Consider the following 18,601-nt stretch of genomic DNA (forward strand, 5'->3'; position numbering starts at 1 on the left):
TCCAGAGGGAGAAACAGCCTGATGCTGGGTCCCAGGGTTGTGTGGAGTTTCCTGCATGCTGCCTCCTTCCTTCAGGGCGTGTTGAGAATTGCAGTTGCTGGGATCCCTTCAGTGCCCTCCCTCTGGCAGTGTCTTCTACTTGCGAGCTGTGCTCTGCTGGGTCCAGTGACCCCTAGTGGCTGCCAGCAGTTCTGCAACCCATTTCTGTGGAGGAAAAGGAAATTCTATACAAAACCCATTAATTTCTGCTCAACTTCTGCACACGCAGTGGCACAGAATTCTCTCACAAGTAAGTATCTATACCAAACTAGTACCTTACACAAGAGGAAGATGCCTTGGTCTTTGAGAAGACCATCTTCCTGGTTTACTAGTTTCTTTCAATTATTCCAACACTCCCTAGAGTGGAAAGAATTGGTTAAGATTAGGCTAAATCTTTATGTATCTTAAATCTTTGTATATCCTAGGTGACTCTTAAAAGATCTATGATTTGCTTTGATCCTAGTTAAGTAGTACTCAATGGTACCTTACAGTATGGACTTATATGCACATGATATTACTATTAACAGTTGCACAAACATATCCACTCCTAAAAAATCTAGGACAGTTTTTTCCTATCAGGTGTCCCTGCACTGGTGTTCAAATGTCCCATTAAGGAGACAAAATGAGTAAAGTTTCTTAGAAAAAGTATCTGCTCTGTAGTTTGCTTGTCTATGGAGCTACAGAGCAACTGTAGTTTGGGGAACCAGCAATGTCTTCTGGCTCAGGTACTGACATTCTCAGGCTGTGATGTCTTTCTCTCTACTTTCCTTTGAAGGGGAAGTTGTGATGGACATTGCAATCCCATGGAGTATCTTTGGGGGCTACAGTATCAAATTTATGAATGGCTTATGTATGATTGTGTTCTACTCCATAGGGGATGGTTGCCACAAATAGACTACTACCTAAAAGCAGTGTGGGGTGATTACCCTGGGGATTGTTAAACAACTTGAGAAGCACCATCACCTGGTGTTTGCGTATACTGATTCAAAGTTGGCTTTCCAGATAATCAAACACAAAAAGGATTTTTGGTATAAAAAGCTGAGCTTAAACTGATATGGGGCCTTTGTTCTGATCCAAGCAATTGGATAGACATTCTGTTCAAGGGGGACCCTAACCTTTCCTGAAGCATTGGAAAGACGGTGGCCTACTAGGCTGTCAAAAGACTAATAAGTAACTTCTGGTATGTTTAATGTGTGTTTAAATCTGTTTGTTTTTAATGTTTTCTTGGTAATACTTTATCTTAAGAATAAATGTGCTTGCCTAGAAAGAGCTGTGTGGTAACTTGTAACTCCTGGCAGTACGCTGTTCATAGCCATCAGAAAGCAACATGCAGGCACTCGCTGTTAGACAGGCTTGCTGGGTATCCAAGTGTAAGGCAGGGAGCTCTGTAGTCTTAAAACCCCTTGGTCAGAAAATAGTGGGGCAAGGATTTCTGATCAGAGAGAAGTGACTGCTGGAGACCTAGCACCTAACTTGGCACCCCTGGATTGGACCACAGAGGGAGGGGGATGCAGGTGCAGTTACCCTGAAACTGTGTGATATCAGCATTTGAGTTGTCATTGTGGTGAACTTCCTCCTCATTTATCTGGTCTCTTATGAGTGAAACTCGGGCTGGTATTATCCCACAGGTCCTTGCCTGAAATCATCTGATCGATCAGAGGATCACAAGATTGTCACCCCAACTGCATTGCCCAATCATGAGTAAGTGATATCAGTCTGACTCTGGGTCCACTTTTGCGGTTCTCCTTTTAGGGCACTGTTTCTTAGTCACACCAATGAGTCTGTTTTTTTCCAGATAAGTAACGTTCAGGAAATAACTGGAGACGATGTTCTCAACCCCCTCATGAGTCTCAGCTGTTCACCTGAAACATTGGAGTCTGTTCCTGGTCATAATTTATTACCAACTATCCTATGACTTACAAAAGTAGTTTCTTACCCATTTACGTGCTTCATACTTTTACTTCCCCAAGGCGGACAAGCCCTTATAAATAAAATAATTTGCAGAATTGTTACTGTTTGGGGAACTGGGTAAATGTTTATTTCACTCTATCAAAGATTAAAGTCAGGCTGCTTCAAAGCTACTTATTAAATTCATTAACAAAAAAATATTAAAAATACTGGAGGTCTGCATTACTATATACCTGTATGTGCTACATCTTTACTTTCCTCCCCTCATTCTTAGACTAACAATTAGTGTAACATGTAAACTTATTAGTAACAATTACACATTTAAAGAAAAATAACTTGTTTTCTGCATAGCTTCATCTGTCTCAAGGTCTTCTGCCACTGGGATTGACAGAGGTCTTGCAATTCTTTGACCAAAATTTGGGACTGTGGATGAAGAGACAGAACTTCTACTGTAACTTGCACCTCACAATTCTTAGGAATAACATCATATGAAGGGGGAAAAAGTGAGTACACAGGAGGCAGGGCCAGCCTTAGGGATAGGAGTATATAAGATGGACTCAGAATATGTATGTCTTATTGCTGGAATTTAAAATCTGAAATGTCATGGGTTACCATTACCTCCACAACTTGGAAGTCTTTTTTTGGTATAGCAAAGTGCCTAAATTGGAATCCCTGGGGAAGAAAGTTCCTCCAGAAGCATCAACCATCTCAACATTTGACTCATAGCTCGGGGTGTTAGACCCGCAGTAGAGGTCTCCCTATGGGCTGCGGAGCAAGCAGATACCGGACACAGTGTTGGTATATAATATTCTAAATGCTCTTTATTGATTACAAAACAAACCTTACTCACTCCTCCTTCACACCCCAAACATACTATACCAGAGTCCAAAGGTCAGAATGGCCCTGATGATCAGTCAAGGTTCATTCCGTCAGGATAAGATCATAAGATGCTGGGAGCCTACAAAAACCACATCTATATTCACATGGGACACTGGATCAATAAGCAACTCTGATTTGCAGAAATCATAGGCATCCATTTATAGTCCATTCCATCGCGTCATCAGTTCTTTGCCTTTGTTCACTAGGCCTTCTACCCGCACAATTCCAAAGAGACAATCTTGGGCGGGTTGCCATGATCCAAGGCGTGCCATTTCCTCCAATTCTTATACAATTTTATATCAGTCCAGCTGGTGGTGTTTCCTGTCTATGATGATTTTCTGTATTTTTCTCAGAACATAAAATTGTTTTTGCACAAAGAGTTCTAATAGTCCTTGACCTGAAGTTCTTGCTTCGGTTGCTAACTTGCAACACACGCGTCATTCATACCAGGCCTCAGTGACCTATAACATATTACATGGATATATGAATCACAATGTGTATCTCCCAACTTTCCCCCCTCTTGATACATGATTAATGCCATTAATTATTGTATCACTTTACAATTTTGCAAGCAATTCAATTGTATATATCACTTGTTCCAAAATGTGTTGCCACTTTCTTATGCGGCAGTATAAACACAGCATAATAAATGTTAAGAAAATCATTAATGCAAATATCACAGTAGGATGTAGCATTAAATTTAGAAGAGCTGTGACACTGGGAGACCATCCTTTTAAAAAACATCGTACCAGTGAGAAATTACCAATCTTCCCCTTTTCCCAATTTTAATATTTGACCATTGTGAATCAATGTTTTTCTGCAGCTGAGCAGACTTAGATGATACTTTTGCATATTGCCTTATTTTTTTCACTTTCATCAATCAATTTTTCCCATTGTTCCCAATGTATCCCCAAATCAAAGGACCAGTCCACATAATTTCCTTTTTTTAAAAATAGAGGACCTTGCTAAATAATTAACCTCTGCTACATTACATTTACATGACTCAATTGGGCCTTTTTCTGTCATACTTCCCAAAATACATGTTTTTCAGTGGTTACCACACAAATACACCCATTGCCTAAATCAAACACTCTTGTGCCATTAAAGTTTTTGCATGGTACATTGTCTGCTTGAATGGTTCAAATTACATCCCTCTAGGGACCAAGTTAGTTGTGAGCACACCCATTTGCTTCGTCCTCACTCTTCACAATGTTTCATTAATTCTATTAATTTATAATCCTCTTATTCTTGAGTCAAGTGTATCCCACTTATTTTTATTTGTGATAACTTTCCATTAATAATTTTTAGCAACATCCAGGCCATTGCTGCTTTTCTTTGCTTCCTTGTGTTGTGTAACAGCATTCTACCTTTCCACTCTCCCCTCAGAGTGGCTTGATCCCAATGAAACTCCATATATTTCTTCCATCCTGTAATTCGTTGATTCCATATATGAGGATCTTTGAACCATTCGAAAAGCCATTGCCCATTACTTAACAGATTAACCATTCTTTCTATGTATTGTATCCCAGAAGTTTGCATCGGTACACATCGTATTGCTAGTACAGTTTTATTGTCAATCTCAGACACACCAAATAGATTTACATTTAGAGACGTTTTCAAAGTTTGGGTTTGTTTCAGTTGGAGTTCCACACTTCTTATTCCTTGTTCCGATAATGCATGTGTCTGTATAGCCCCCAAAATCTTACCCAAAGCTGACATTTTCCCTTGTAAGTCTCAATATCAAATGAGTTTAAAACTCCAGTTCCAATACTACCTACGAAATAGTCCCCTATACCTTTTATTTCATATAGTCCTGTCCTCCCCATTGTTGTGATGCTTGTAATAGAGGTAAAGCATATGGCATACACTCCAGATGTTGTGCACTTAAGTTTACTTTTGTTCCTTCCAGATTGTTTGGGCTCTAATTACTTCTTCACTACTATATGGGTGCTCATCTGCCATGATTCCTGGTGCAATCTTGTTTACTGGTATCTGATTAATAAACATAAAAAACCTAACCATATCCCCAAATATTCAAAAAACATAAAAGCCAAAAACCATATTTCCACCCTTTTTGAATTATGAGGATCCTCAATATTGAACCATGGCCCTTATTCCATAGAAATAATGTCCGATGCTTCCGGTCATATTATTCTAAATACTTACACTAACCTCTTCCATCTTTGCTCGAGCTCCAATATTTTTTTTCTTCCTAAAATATAACGCACATAACACAATTCTTCTAAGCACAAAATGCAAAGCAAGCTTAAGCAATAAACCCATTAAAAAAATTGCAGAACCATATTTACATTCCAAATCCAAGGTCTGTACAGGATAATTTCCAGTGCAATTGGGCATGCCTTTCCCTCTGTAAGATAAACTAGAAGAAAGAGACATTATTTAATCTTTAGGCCATAACTTTAATTGTGATGTGTGGACCCACTTTCCCTTTTCCCCCTTGTTAATCTGCACTACAGTATGTGAAATTTTATTCATGATGGTAAATGGCCCACCCCATTTAGACTCCAGGACATGATTTTTCAATGTTAATTTCAAATATATTACTGTCTCCGATTTTCCATAATTGAGTGTCCTGAGCCGCATGAGAATCCACCTAGTCTCTGGCTTTTTTAATGGCGCCAGTCAGTTTAAATTCCATTTTCTTATGTTCTGTTGGTAACTCCCATACCCACTGGGTAATGATGCCTCCACTTCTTCTTCTTCTGTATACCTTCTTCCTCCTCGTCTACCAGGGGTGCTTCTTCAACTAACTTGGGTTCAGTTTCTGAAAGTGGGCATTCATGCTCCTCTCCTTCCATCAGGAGAGCATATGGTAACATAATTGCTTGTTTGTTATTCTCATAAGTAACATCTCTGCTAATTAACATCAAGGTCCATTGGGCCATCCTGGTATATGATATTCCTTTCCCCTGCAGTTTTCCTGATTAAAATATACTTCAGGGGAGTGAGGTGTTTGTATTGTAATAGGGACTGTGCCAGTAGTCAAAGCAAAAGCTTCAATGGCCTACACAGTAGCTAAACATTCTCTTTCACAGATCCCAAACTGCTGCTCCATAGGGGTTAATCTTCTAGACTCCCATGCTACCGGTATTAACTTCCTGTCAGTTTCTTGCATCAATACCACCACTAGACTTCTTGGGTCGCTGCCAACTTAATTACAAACGGCTTGTTTATTTCTGGGAATTTCAATGCTGGAGGTTGCATCAGGGCTTGTTTTAAATTACAGAAAGCTTTTTCTTCAGGCCCCCACTCCCATTCTACTTTCTTTTTTAGTAAATGCCACAAAGGTCAAGTTATACTGGCAAAATTTCAGATGTGTTTCCTTAAATAGTTAAACTCTCCTAACATCACCTTCAACACATGAGAATCCTCTGGCCTTGGTAAATTCATTAGTGATTTCACCTTTTGTTGATCTATTGGAATTTCTTGGTCACCTACAAATAATTCATTTTCCTCTCCACTAGTTGGGCTTTCTCTTTATTAGCTTTGAACAGAGCCGGCTCCAGGCACCAGCCAAGCAAGCTCGTGCTTGGGGCGGCAGATTCTATGGGGCGGCATTCCACCCAATCCTAGGGTGGCACGGCTGCCTTTTTGTTTGCTGCTCCGGCCGCCCTGTAGGGGGTGGCGGTGCAGAGGAGGGGAGTGCCCTGCTGGGAGCGGGCTGCACGCTCCGTCTGCCCCAGCTGGTGCCATATCTGCGGCAAGCCCAGCACGTCAGCCCGCGTCCTTCCCTCCCTGCTGACCAGAGCGGTGCAGAGCCCTCCCAGCAGGCGGTGCGGCGGCCGAGGCCATGTGGTGAGCGCCCCGCTGAAGCCCTGGCCGCCCCCCTTCTCTTTCTCTCCCCACTCCCTCCTCCTCCTCCTCCTTCCCCTCCCCGCACTAGCCAGGGCACGTCTGCAACACAGGGAGTCCCCTGCACCCTGGCTCCAGCCACCCTGCAGGTTGTTGGGGGGGGGGGGGGTTGTTTTTTTTTGGCTTGGGGCAGCAAAAAAGCCAGAGCCGGCCCTGGCCTTGAAACCTGTTTCCTGGGTGAGTCTCCACACTTAGTCCGCTCAGTCTCCTCTACATATGAGGTGACAACTCTTCATCTTCACCACCTCCTCATCTACATATGAGGTGACATTCTCCTGATCCTCTTTGGATAATTGATCCAGCATTCACACCTCTCCTCAATTTCAAATACCTCCAAGCGATATTACGAATCACATTCATTCCTTTCTTCTGCCTTTTTACTCCTCACCTCCCCTTGCTGAATTTCAAAGGGCAAAATGGATGGAGTTGATTAATGTATACTCATCTGCGTGGTTTCTCCAAAGGAGGAGCAGCAGCACAGGAGCCAGCAAACAATTGTGAAAATGGGAGTTTGAGTGAAGATATGTTGTAGGAAAAAGGAGACAAGCCCCTGTTCCTTAGGGGCAGTGAATGAGTTCTTGAGAGTATGTGTTTGCTCGGTAGTTTGTTTTCAGTTTGTAAAATTTGGTAGGGGGCAGTGTGTTGAGAGAAGCAGAGCGTTAGATCATAGCTAGGCAAGCCCTACCCCCAGTCAAGGTTTAGCTGTGCTCTAATGCTTTGCTTCTCTCAACACGCACACATAAAAACATGGTTCTCTCAACAAACATATACAGAGGTATAAAGGCAGCCAACTGGCTAACCAGAGGCACAGGAGCCATCAAACGGAGCTGTGAAAACAGGGGAGTTGTAGTTTGAGTTTGGGGGAGGGTGTGTCTAGTGTGTGTGGGTTTTTTGTTCTACTTGTTGTTTATGGGAGCTTAGGAGGCTATGACAGCTACAAAGACCTAAAGAATGGAAGAAACAATGAAGACAGCTTGGTGTGGAAGCTGCAGGATGTATATCATTCTGGAGAGGGTACCTGAAAGGTGCTTCGTTTGTATGAAGTGCCTCTTGATAGATCTGATGGAAGAGAGGATCTTCGGTTTGATGGTGCAGCTTGAAATAATGGTTGAGTTTAGAAGGGGATTTGAGCAGATGATGAAGGGAAGGAGAGAGGAGGCTGAAGGGAAAACTCAAGACTTGAAGATGCATGCTGGACAAGAATACTGAGAGGATACATTTCTGAATGAAGAAAGTGGCCTGTGGAAGCCTGTGGCTATGAGAACAAGGCAGCAGAAAAGACTGGCTAGTGAAGAAGAAATAGAGATGAGGAACAGGTTCACTGAGTTGAAAAATGAAGGTGAGAAGCAGGCAGTAATAAAAGATGGAAGAGCAAGGGGAAGAATGGCTAGCCCTACAAAAAGAGGGAAAAGCTAGAATTTGGAGCCCCAGGAGGATAGAGGATGAGTCTCAGAAGATTGCAAATAAGAACAAAGGACAAGAAGATTTGCAGCCAGAAAGAACAGAGGGAGAAGGCCGGAGAATCGCACCAACACCAGGAAGAGGCAGGTCTACATAATTGGGGACTCACTGCTAAGAAGAATAGACAGGCCTGTCACCAGAGCTGATTCGGAGAACAGAAGGGTGTGTTGTATCTTAGCTCCCAGCAGACGGGATGTGGATCTCAGGCTGAAGAGGGCCCTGATGGCAGTGGGAAAGAATCCATCGATTCATTCATTTGGGAACAAATGATACTGCTAGAGTCTTGCTGGGACGCATCAAGGAAAACTACCCCAGGCTGGAGAGGGTGCTTAAAGAAATGAAGGTTCAAGTTCTGTTCAGTGAGATTGTACCCATCCCTAGAGGAGGAGAGCAAAGGCAAAACAAGATTATATCAACAGTTGATTAGGCAATGGTGCTATAAGGATGGCTTTGGAATGTTCGACCACTGGGAGGCATTCCCTGACAGGTGGAGTCCATACCAAACAGTCCTCTAAGTAGGGAGGGAAATAGACTTCTCAGCTGAAGGCTGGCACAACTGATTAAAAGAGCTTTAAACAAGGAATTTAGGGGAGATGTTTGGAAGATGCTCATGTAATATCCACACTCAATCCTAATGTAAATTTTCTGGGGGAATCAAGAAAAAGAGGATACAGCAATGGAGAAAGGAACAGCAGAGGGTAGGAGAATGGACAACAAGAGGAAATTTTTAATGCCAATACCAATGACAGGGTGATACTGGCAGTAAAATGACTGTACCTGATCTGGTGAGAAATCTGGGTAAGGTCAAACAAAAACAACTAAGATGCCATAAGAATGACCATACCAGATCAGACCAATGGTCCATCTACCCCAGCATCTTGTCTTCCAACAATGACCAATGCCAAATGCATCAGAGGGACTGAACAGAACAGTGCCATTATTGAGTGATCCATCCCCTGTCATCCAGTCCCAGCTTCTGGCAGTCAGAGGTTTAAAGATGCCCAGAGCATGGGGTTGCTGCCCTGATAATCTTGACCAGATAGCAATTGATGTACCTATTCTCCATGAACTTAGCTAATTCTTTTCTGAACCCAGTTATACTTCTAGCCTTCACAGCATTCCCTGGAAACAAGTTCCACAGGTTGACTGCATTGCAGCACATTAATTTAATTGAGTGATCCCTGGTTCTTATGCTATATGATGGGGGTAAATAGCTTTTCTTTATTCACTTTCTCTACATGAGTCACGATTTTATAGACCTCTGTCATATTCCTCCCCCCCTCCACTATCTCTTTTCCAAGTCTGTCTTTTTAATCTCTCCCTATACAGAAGCTGCTCCATACCCTCAATACTTTTTGTTGCCCTTCTCTTTGTTTTCCAATTCTAAACTTTTTTTTTTCGTGATGGGGCGACCAGAACTGTATGCAGTATTCAAGGTGTGGGCATACATAGATTTATATAGTGGCATTATGATATTTACTGTCTTATTATCTATTCCTTTCCTAATGGTTTCTAACATTCTGTTAGCTCTGCAAATTGAGATGTTTTCAGAGAACTATCCACTATGACTCCAAGGTCTTTGAGTGATAACAGCTAATTTAGACCCCATCATTTTGTATGTATAGTTAGAATTATGTTTTCCAATTTGCATTACTTTGCATTTATCAGCATTGAATTTGATCTGCCATTTTGTTGCCCAGTCACCCAGTTTTGTGGGATCCCTTTGTACCTCTTCACTTCTGCTTTAGACTCATCTATCTTGCGTAATTTTGTATTGTCTGCAAATGTTGCCACCTCCCTGTTTATCCCTTTTTCCAAATCATTTATGAATATGTTAAACAGTTCTGGTCCCAGTACAGATCCGTGGAGGACACCACTGTTTAACTCTCTCCATTCTGGAAACTGACCATTTATTCCTATCCTTTGTTTCCTGTCTTTTAACCAGTTACTGATCCATGAGGACCTCCCCTCTTATCACGACTGCTTACTTTGCTTAAGAGCCTTTGGTGAGGGACCTTAGCTTACAAAAGCCACGTTGACTTTTCCCCAAAAAATCATGTTAATCTAGGTGTCTATTAATTGTATCCTTTAATATAGTTTCAACCAGTTTGCCTGGTAGTAAAGTTAGGTTTACCGTCCTATAATTGCCAGGATTGCCTCTGGAGCTTTTTTTAAAAATTGGCATCGCATTAGTATTCTCCAGTCATCCCAAACACAAATCACAAGGCTAGTTAGACAAAGAATTTCAGGGTCTCAATGTGTGGATAAGACGATGTGTTGGGGAAAAGAATTTAGGTTTATTAGGAACTAAGGAACCTTTTGGCAAAGGAGGAGCGTATACACAAAAGATGGGCTCCACTTAAACCAAATTGAACCAGATTGCTAGCATGTAAAATTAAAAAGTTCATAGAGGAGGTTTTAAGCTAAGGGCTGGGGGAAAGCTGACGGGCGCAGAAGAGCATACAGATCGGACAGAGGCAGCTGTTGAGGGTGGATTTATTAAAGGGAATACTTTGTCCTAGTAAAGAGGAGAGGATAGGAGTTGATAAAGTACAGGTAGAAACTGAAGAGAAACAGTCAAACGAAAGAGTCTCATTCAATTAGATCACATGAAGGCGGACAACTAAATAGAGACAAATATAAGTGCTTGTTTAGAAATGCTAGAAGTCTAAATACTAAGTTGGGTGAATTTGAGTGCCTGCTTTGCGTTTGGCAGGCTTCGTGCTTCTGATGTACTTACACACTTTTTTTTAATATTACTTTGCGTGTCTCTTTGCTAGTTGCTCTTCAAATTTTTTTGGCCTGCCTAATTATACTTTTGCACTTGACTTGCTAGAGTTTATGCTCCTTTCCATTTTTCTCAGTAATATTGCCATCCAATTTTTAAAAAGATGCCTTTTTGCCTCTCACCATATCTTTTACTCTGCTGTTCAGCCACAGTGGCATTTTTTTGGTCCTCTTACTGCTGTTTATTTGGGGCATACGTTTAACGTGAGCCTCTATTATGATGACTTTTTAATAGTTTCCATGGAGCTTACAGGAATTTCACTCATGTGACTTCCGTTTGACTAGCTTCCTCATTTTTGTGCAGTTCCTCTTTTTGAATTTAAATGCTACTGTGGGGGTTCCTCCTCCCCACAAGGATGTGAAATTTAATTGTTATGGTAGTGATTTCTGAGTGGTTCAGCTAAATTTGCCTCATGGACCAGATCCTGTGCTCCATTTAGGACTAAATTAAGAATTGCCTGTTCCTTTGTAGGTTCCAGGACAAGCTGCTCCCAGAAACAGTCATTTATAGTGCCTATAAATTTTATCTTTGCATCCCATCCTGAGGTGACATATACTCAGTGAAAATGTGGATAGTTGAAATCCCTCATTATGATTGGGTTTTCTGTTTTTTGTAGCCTCTCCAATCTCCCTGAGCATTTCAGTCACTGTCACCATCTTAGTCGTGTGGTCAGTAGATATTCCTACTGCTAAACTTCTATTACTCAAGCATGGAATTTCTTCCCATAGAGATTCTATGGTACAGTTTGATTCATTTAAGATTTTTACTATATGCTTCCTTTCACATGTTTTGCCATTCCCAGGCCAGTTGCAACCTACTCTCATTCCTATATATTTTGTTTTTATCACATCTGTTGTGTGGAAAAAAAACATGCAAAGATAACTCTCTAGTTTCATAGCTTTCCCTTATAAATCACAATTTAAAAAAATCCTCATCTTTCAACGATAGTAATCTGAAGTTACTTGTTAACAAAGGTAGGCAAATAATTTTCAAACAGAGGTGATATTTGTTCTTAAGCTACTGATGTCCCTTCAAAAATTAAACATTCAAAATTAGAAAATGTGGAAATTCACAGTTCAGGTTCTAAACAACTCTTTTCCGAGGTGTTTGCTTTCCAAGTGTTGGGGAACATATGGTGTGCATGTTATGGGTGAATGTGGGATTGAGTTTGGTTCTGGATATATCATATTTTTATTAAAAATAATATTTGGAGTTAAGAATTTTAGTGTGCCCAGCTATGTTCATTAATAGTGTAATTTACATCTATCAAATAAAGTCAAGACATACTAAAAGCATGATCTCTATACCAACTTGCTGTCAGAGCAATTCCTATATTCCTTTATTTCTAGACCTGATTCCGCCTTTTGGGAATGTCTACACTGCAATTACACACCCATGGCTGGCCCATGTCAGTAGGCTCGTGCTATGGGGCTGTTTAATCAGTTTGTAAATGTTCAGGCTCCGGCTGGTGCTCGGGCTGTGGTACCCCACAAGGTGGGAGGGTCCCAGAGACTGGGTTCCAGCCCAAATCCAAATACCTACACCACAATTAAACAGCCCCTTGGCCAGTCCCTTCAAACCCGGGCCAGCTGTGGGTGTTTAACTGCAGTGTAGACATACCCTCTGTTACTCAAGGTCCACTGCACTGTACCTACATTGGTTCCATGGGCTGTACAGTGCCATACAATTGATGTAGTTGGGAATGAGGCCCTCTATATGCTATTTCTATATAGACTGACCAAAAAAAATGGAAAATCCACATAGGTCACAACTACCAAATTGTCCTAAAGAAAAATTAAAAGTAGCAGGTCTGATTTTTAAAATGTTACAGCTCTTGTTTCATTGCAAGATTTAAAATCTTTCTGCTTTTTGGTTTTAGGAAAATACCTTTTCTGGAGGGAACCACCATGGGCCAGTTGAAGCTTTAAAGCTAATGTTGTTCAACCTTCAAGCAGTTCATGAAAGCTTTAACAAGAATAAAACTGCTGAACAAAATGATGAATTTAAAAAAGTAAGCAGTTTCTTTCTGATATTGGGTCTTATTGATATTAATATTCTGTCTAATTTTTCTGTGGGACTCTACTTGTAAGAGCTAGAATTCCAGCCAGCCTACAAAAATGTGACCACAGTTATCCATATTCATTCAAATTGGAGATAAAGACCTATTTTGTCTTCTGGTCCATATACTTGACAATGTAGTATTGTTCCCAGTTTTCTACTGGTTTTTATCCACTCTACTGTAACTCTGTCACAAGTGGTGGAACTTGTACCAATTGTGTTGAGAGAACCTAATGGAGCTCAATGTTAGGAAGTTTTTTCCTGATACGCAGTATTCAGCCTACAATTTTCCCTTAATTTCAAATCACTACTTGTAGTCCCTTGGACCACCCTAAATTGTTCTCTTTCTCTCTCCTTCTTGGTGTTAACAGGGTACAAATATCTGAAGAGTAAATATGCCCTTCCTTTGTTAAAAGTTAGGCATATTGCACATATTATTACCGTGATTTTTCAACCCATGTTCTGCAGATCCCTGGGAGTCCACAGACTATATTTAAGATTTCCAAAGGAGTCCACACTCCCATTCCAAATTTTTTGCTCGTCTGCTTTTAATCCTTTTCCCATAAAGGCTCCAGTTCAGGAAAGCACTTAAACACATGTTTAAACCTATTGAAATCAAAGGGATTTAGGCATGTGCTTAGTGTTAAATACGTGCTTAAGTGCTTTATTGAAGTAGGATGTACTTAAGCATGTTCTTAAGCGTGTTCCTAAATTGGGGCTGAAGTCAGTTTCTCTGCCCCCCCCCCTTTATTTTTACCTCTTTAGTGAACTTTGATTCATCAAAATATCTTTTATAAAGAGATATTCAGAAATTAATATTCCAAATGTGGTCACCCCCCAAACCATATGGACAAAAACTGTCATGTTTTTGATGTGACTCTTTACATGCAGTCCATAATTTCTTACTGACTCTTTCTGCCACATCAGACTGCAAGATTATGTCTAACTTCCTGTCCCACTCTCATCTTGTGGTTTCTTTCATATTAAATTGGATAGATGGTATACTGTATTTTAGAGAACAGGGCTAGGTATCAGGAGATATTTTATTCTGTCCTTTATCTAGCTCTAAATTTGTTTCTTTTTAATAAGCTGGCACTCCTCTGTTGGTCTATTCATACATTTAATTGGTTCTAGAATTCAAATATCTAGAATATTTAATATCTTTGTTGTTAATATTTTATAAGTGTTCTTCACTGTTTCAGCTTACACACAACTCTATGCGAATTGTCTCTACATCCTTCAGACTCTCTCAGACCTTCAGTAGTTTGAGAGTTCTCTCTTCCTCAGTTACATGAAACCAGAATACTACTACTCACCAGTAGTCTTCAAAACTTTGTGCTAGCTACTATAGTGCCTCTGACGGAGGTCTCCATTTTTAGTGCAAGGCTAGTAATTTGATCTGTTTAACTCAAACATACTGATATGTAGACTGAGCATGTAAGCCAACATGAGGTGTCTTTTGCCATTTTGGTATATAAGAAAATTTTACCCTATACAGCATCTTCTTTGGCACAGGAAGAAAAGAAGGATTTACATGAGAAACATGGCATTTCAGATTAAAGGGATACATTACATAATATTTGTATTTGCTTTTTTATAATCGCTTCAGAAAGGTGGAAAGCCTCTAAGCATAAATTTAGATGAAGAAAAGTCATACTCAAATACATTTAATTGTCCTATATTACAGAAATAAAATGTTTAATAAAATCTGTTTAGAAATTCTTTACCTACTTGTTACTTACCATAGCCTGTCACGTTATGCTAGTATCCTGTCCTATCTCCCAAAGCCATGTTGGAGAAGGTCAGTAACTGGATGGAAGACTTCAAAGAACATGTGCTACAAGTAGTGTTTAATTCAGAAGGTGAATTAAAACACTTTTCCAGTGAGGCCAGCAGTTGTTAGGGTGTACTGTGCTGCTAGAGATGCTGTCTTTCATGCATAACGTGTTCTAACAAAAATATCTTGACCACTCCTTAACAGACATGACAATTTTCACCAGGGCAAGGAATTTTATCCATACTATGCTTACCCTGTTTTGAATTAGGCAATTCCATTTTGCTACCTTAGTTTTTCTGCAGTTTCAAGTGGATTTGATGCAAATTAGGAACAGGTATTGAAGACTCTGTTATGTTGCAGTGTTTTAAACTCTTCTACTTCACCCACAGAGCTCGATTCAGTGGCGAACATCCTTATAGTATGTGTATAATTTGTAAAGTTGTCAGAGACCCTATGGGATGAAAGATGCTATATAAACGTAAACTATTCGTATCTATACTGTTAGTCATTTGTTTATATTTGACAGATTTCTTTTTTAAGCTTTCAGAAGAAGCAGTTTCTGAATTAAACTTATGTGACAATGACGTGATCCCTATTACCAAGTCCCTTCAAAGGTAAGTGTGCTAATTCTCTTACTCCGCATAGTTAAACATTTCTCCTGTCTCGGAGTCTTGCTTGACAAAATAATTTAAATTAAATAACTGCGAGAGTATAATTCTGTTTCAAACTGTCCATCTTCACTGTGCACTACATTTTTGTATTATAATGTTAAATAAAAGTAAAATGTAAATAGTGAAAATAATATAACTCTTAGGTACAGAAACAATTTCCTAACATAGTGCACTACTTTAGCATCCTAATTTGACTTTTAGACCAAAGCCTGGTGTACAATACAAAGCAATGTAAGCCTCCTTGTATGGACCTAGTTGTGCATGCTTAAATTTGTCTCCCACTGATGTAAGCCCCTCCATTATGTTGACATAGTAACGTCACTTCCCCAAGTAGCAACTGAGCTATGGTCAATGTACTGAGGTTGACACAGCGTGAATATAGACACTGCATTACCTGTGTTGACCCTAGCAGTCCTCCAGCAGCTGTTCCACAATGCCTGACACTGATCACTCTGGTTACATTTGTGAACTCCACCTCCACCCCCCCCGGGGTCACAGTGACCGGAAGTCATCCTGCTCCCCTGCCTTTCAAGCCCTGCACATTTTTGAAATGCCTTTTCCTAATTGTCCAGCTTGGCACACCTGGCAGCTCTCCATTGCTGTGCACAACTGCCCAGCTAACCATGCTGGCTACATGCTCCAACTTGGAGTAGATCGGATCTCCTGGGCCTGTGGGGAGAAGAGGCTGTGCAGGCACAGCTACAGAACAGCTGTATAAATGTGGACCTCTACTAGCAGGTAGCACAGAAAATGCAGGAGAAAGGGTACAACAGGGAGCAGCAGCAGTGCTATGAGAAAGCAAAGAAACCTCAGCAGACGTGTCACAAGGCCAGGGAAGCCAACAATCAATACGGTGCCAAGCCACAGATCTGTCACTTTTACAAAGAGTTGCATGCCATACTTCGTGGAGACCCCTACCCCCACCCCGCACATCACCCTGCAGTTCTGTTTTTATAAACTATCTGTCTCTTAAATAAGTAATGAAAAGAAAGGACCAGTCCTCTCCCATTAAAACTCATTGACTAAAATGGAAATAAGATCAAGCCAGACGTTGGCAATTGAGATTTATAAAATTTAAAGTATTGTGTGTTGCTAGGCAAAATCATTGACCCTAGAAGAAGCTGAGGTTTTTATATAACACAGGCTAAAATGTCATCCTTACTTGCTTTTAACAGTAGTAAATAGGAAAAATAGACATCTGTAGAAAAAAATGAAGAAATGCAGTGTCATGAAAGTATGTCTACAGTTGAATTGTCCCTTTACATCAGCATTTAATTTGTTTTCACAGTTTTACATGTCAGTATGTATTAATCTGAAGAGATGCCTCAAAGCTGATTAAGTGGTGTTAAGGAAGTACTGCCATTTCTGTTAAATATATGTAACTTAAATCATAATATATACTTGTTAATAAGGGTGTGTTTTGTTTTTGTTTTTTAAATGTAGGGCTTTACACCATTTGTCACGGCTCAAAGGCCTAGTTGAAGATACCAGTGGCAAACAAGATCAGAAAGATTGTCATCAAGAAGATGGAAAGGAAAAAAATCTACAAATAAGAAATATTTTGTTGGAAACTGAGCAGTCTGTATAAATAAATATTAGTACTTGTATAATAACCATTAACTTTTTTCTTTGAGAGCAGTTTCATAGGTCAAATATATTTTTATTTTTTTAAATTTGAGAGAAGTGTGTGTTATTTTAAAAGTACCATACAGGATTTCTACACTTTTTTTAGCATTGAGGTGAAAACTCCAAAATGCATGAGTAATAATTAGATTTTACTAGATTCTATATTTATCTAGCAAGATCCATACTATCAAGAATATTTATTTTATTAAAATAACTTGAGCAACCATCAAGGAAAATGCTCTGTGGTCTATAAATAAAATAATTCAGAAATTCAAAATGCTATGCCACATTTAGTGGCCCCATTACATCCCCCACACTCTGCTACAAAATTAATAGAAATAGGGAAACTGAAGAGTGAGGTATAAACTTACGCAAACAGGAAGGCTTTGCAACAATATTACATAAAAGCTCTAGGATCATTGCTTTCTGATGGAACATTATTTTGACATGATTATAGTCAGGAGCAAAGCCTACAGATTATTGAATTTGCTAACTCTAGAAACCCTTCTCTGGCATTTCTCTAATACAAGTCATGTAATCCCCTTTCAGCCATTATTTCTAGTTACAGTAAGACAATATCATGACAGATTTATAGGATGCTCCTCAAGAGGCCAAATGAGTCTAGCTGTGACCTATTTCTTTGGATAGAAGTGCCATAAAATATCACCTAACTTTGAAAAGTAGTAGTCCTTTTTAAGCATGCATTCACATAGCTGTGCATTTTCCTCCATGCACTTTGTCAGTTGAGAGATTAATAGCTAAAGGCCAGTTTTACCTTTTTGTACTAATACAGTTGTATAAAATCTCCTCAAACCAAGTCAGTAAAGAAGTTTGAAAAGAACCAAAAGAATGCATTTAAAAGTTCCAGAATTCTGCATCAGTTCTTCAGGCTAAAGCAGTGTTAAATAGATCATTCAAGGAAAAGCTAGTTTGTCACTTGAAGCCTGGTGCAATGATGTTTGAAATTAAAAATAAAACAAGCAAGAAATTTTTCAAGTCCCAGGATGTGGGAATTCTGTATTTTAATTATGCCTGTTGAATACTTCCTAGAAAATAGCTGATTTGGTCTCTAAAGATATACATTGATAAATTGGTAATGAAATATATACATTTTTAATTAATTAGATAGGGGCTCATTATGTCTCTTCACCACTATGTACATGCTTGTGGCTAAGTGTTAACAAATACTATTTTACTTCTACAGCTCACACGAAAACATTGTTTGGTATTTGTCATTTGCAGTATTTTAATTAAAAAATATTGTCAGCAGTTATGATTCACTATATAGACACTTTATTAATATCAATGTGCATACTTTTTTGTCCAGGTTTTCTCAGTTAGCCTGCAAAGTCTAAACCCAAATCGGTAAAGAAAGATGTCTGGCTATTCAGTAAAGTGGAGTATCTGTGAGTGGAAGTAAAGAATAGGCCACTTAACATATGGGATAAACATAGCTTTTACACATTTTAATTGACACACAATACATATAAATGTCTGTGGTTCTAACAAGATCTTTCCAGA

At 39.7% G+C, this 18,601-nt stretch overlaps 1 protein-coding gene across 4 annotated transcripts in view; it reads left to right on the forward strand.

The window, feature by feature from the left end:
* C6H18orf54 (chromosome 6 C18orf54 homolog) overlaps positions 1–18,349 on the forward strand; it is a 34,932-nt gene extending 16,583 nt beyond the window's left edge. For 2 of the 4 annotated variants that reach the window (XM_039545451.1, XM_039545454.1), the window contains 3 exons: positions 12,828–12,959; positions 15,324–15,397; positions 16,898–18,349. In XM_039545451.1, coding sequence (XP_039401385.1) covers positions 12,828–12,959; positions 15,324–15,397; positions 16,898–17,042 — 351 coding nt within the window. In that variant the 3' untranslated portion in view covers positions 17,043–18,349. Of the gene's footprint in view, positions 1–2,298; positions 2,451–12,827; positions 12,960–15,309; positions 15,398–16,897 lie in introns of those variants that run through there. The other 2 variants (XM_039545452.1, XM_039545453.1) reach the window with 2 other exon arrangements.
* The last annotated feature ends 252 nt before the right edge of the window (positions 18,350–18,601 follow it).

Source organism: Mauremys reevesii, linkage group 6, assembly GCF_016161935.1.
Source record: "Mauremys reevesii isolate NIE-2019 linkage group 6, ASM1616193v1, whole genome shotgun sequence".
Taxonomy (NCBI): domain Eukaryota; kingdom Metazoa; phylum Chordata; order Testudines; family Geoemydidae; genus Mauremys; species Mauremys reevesii.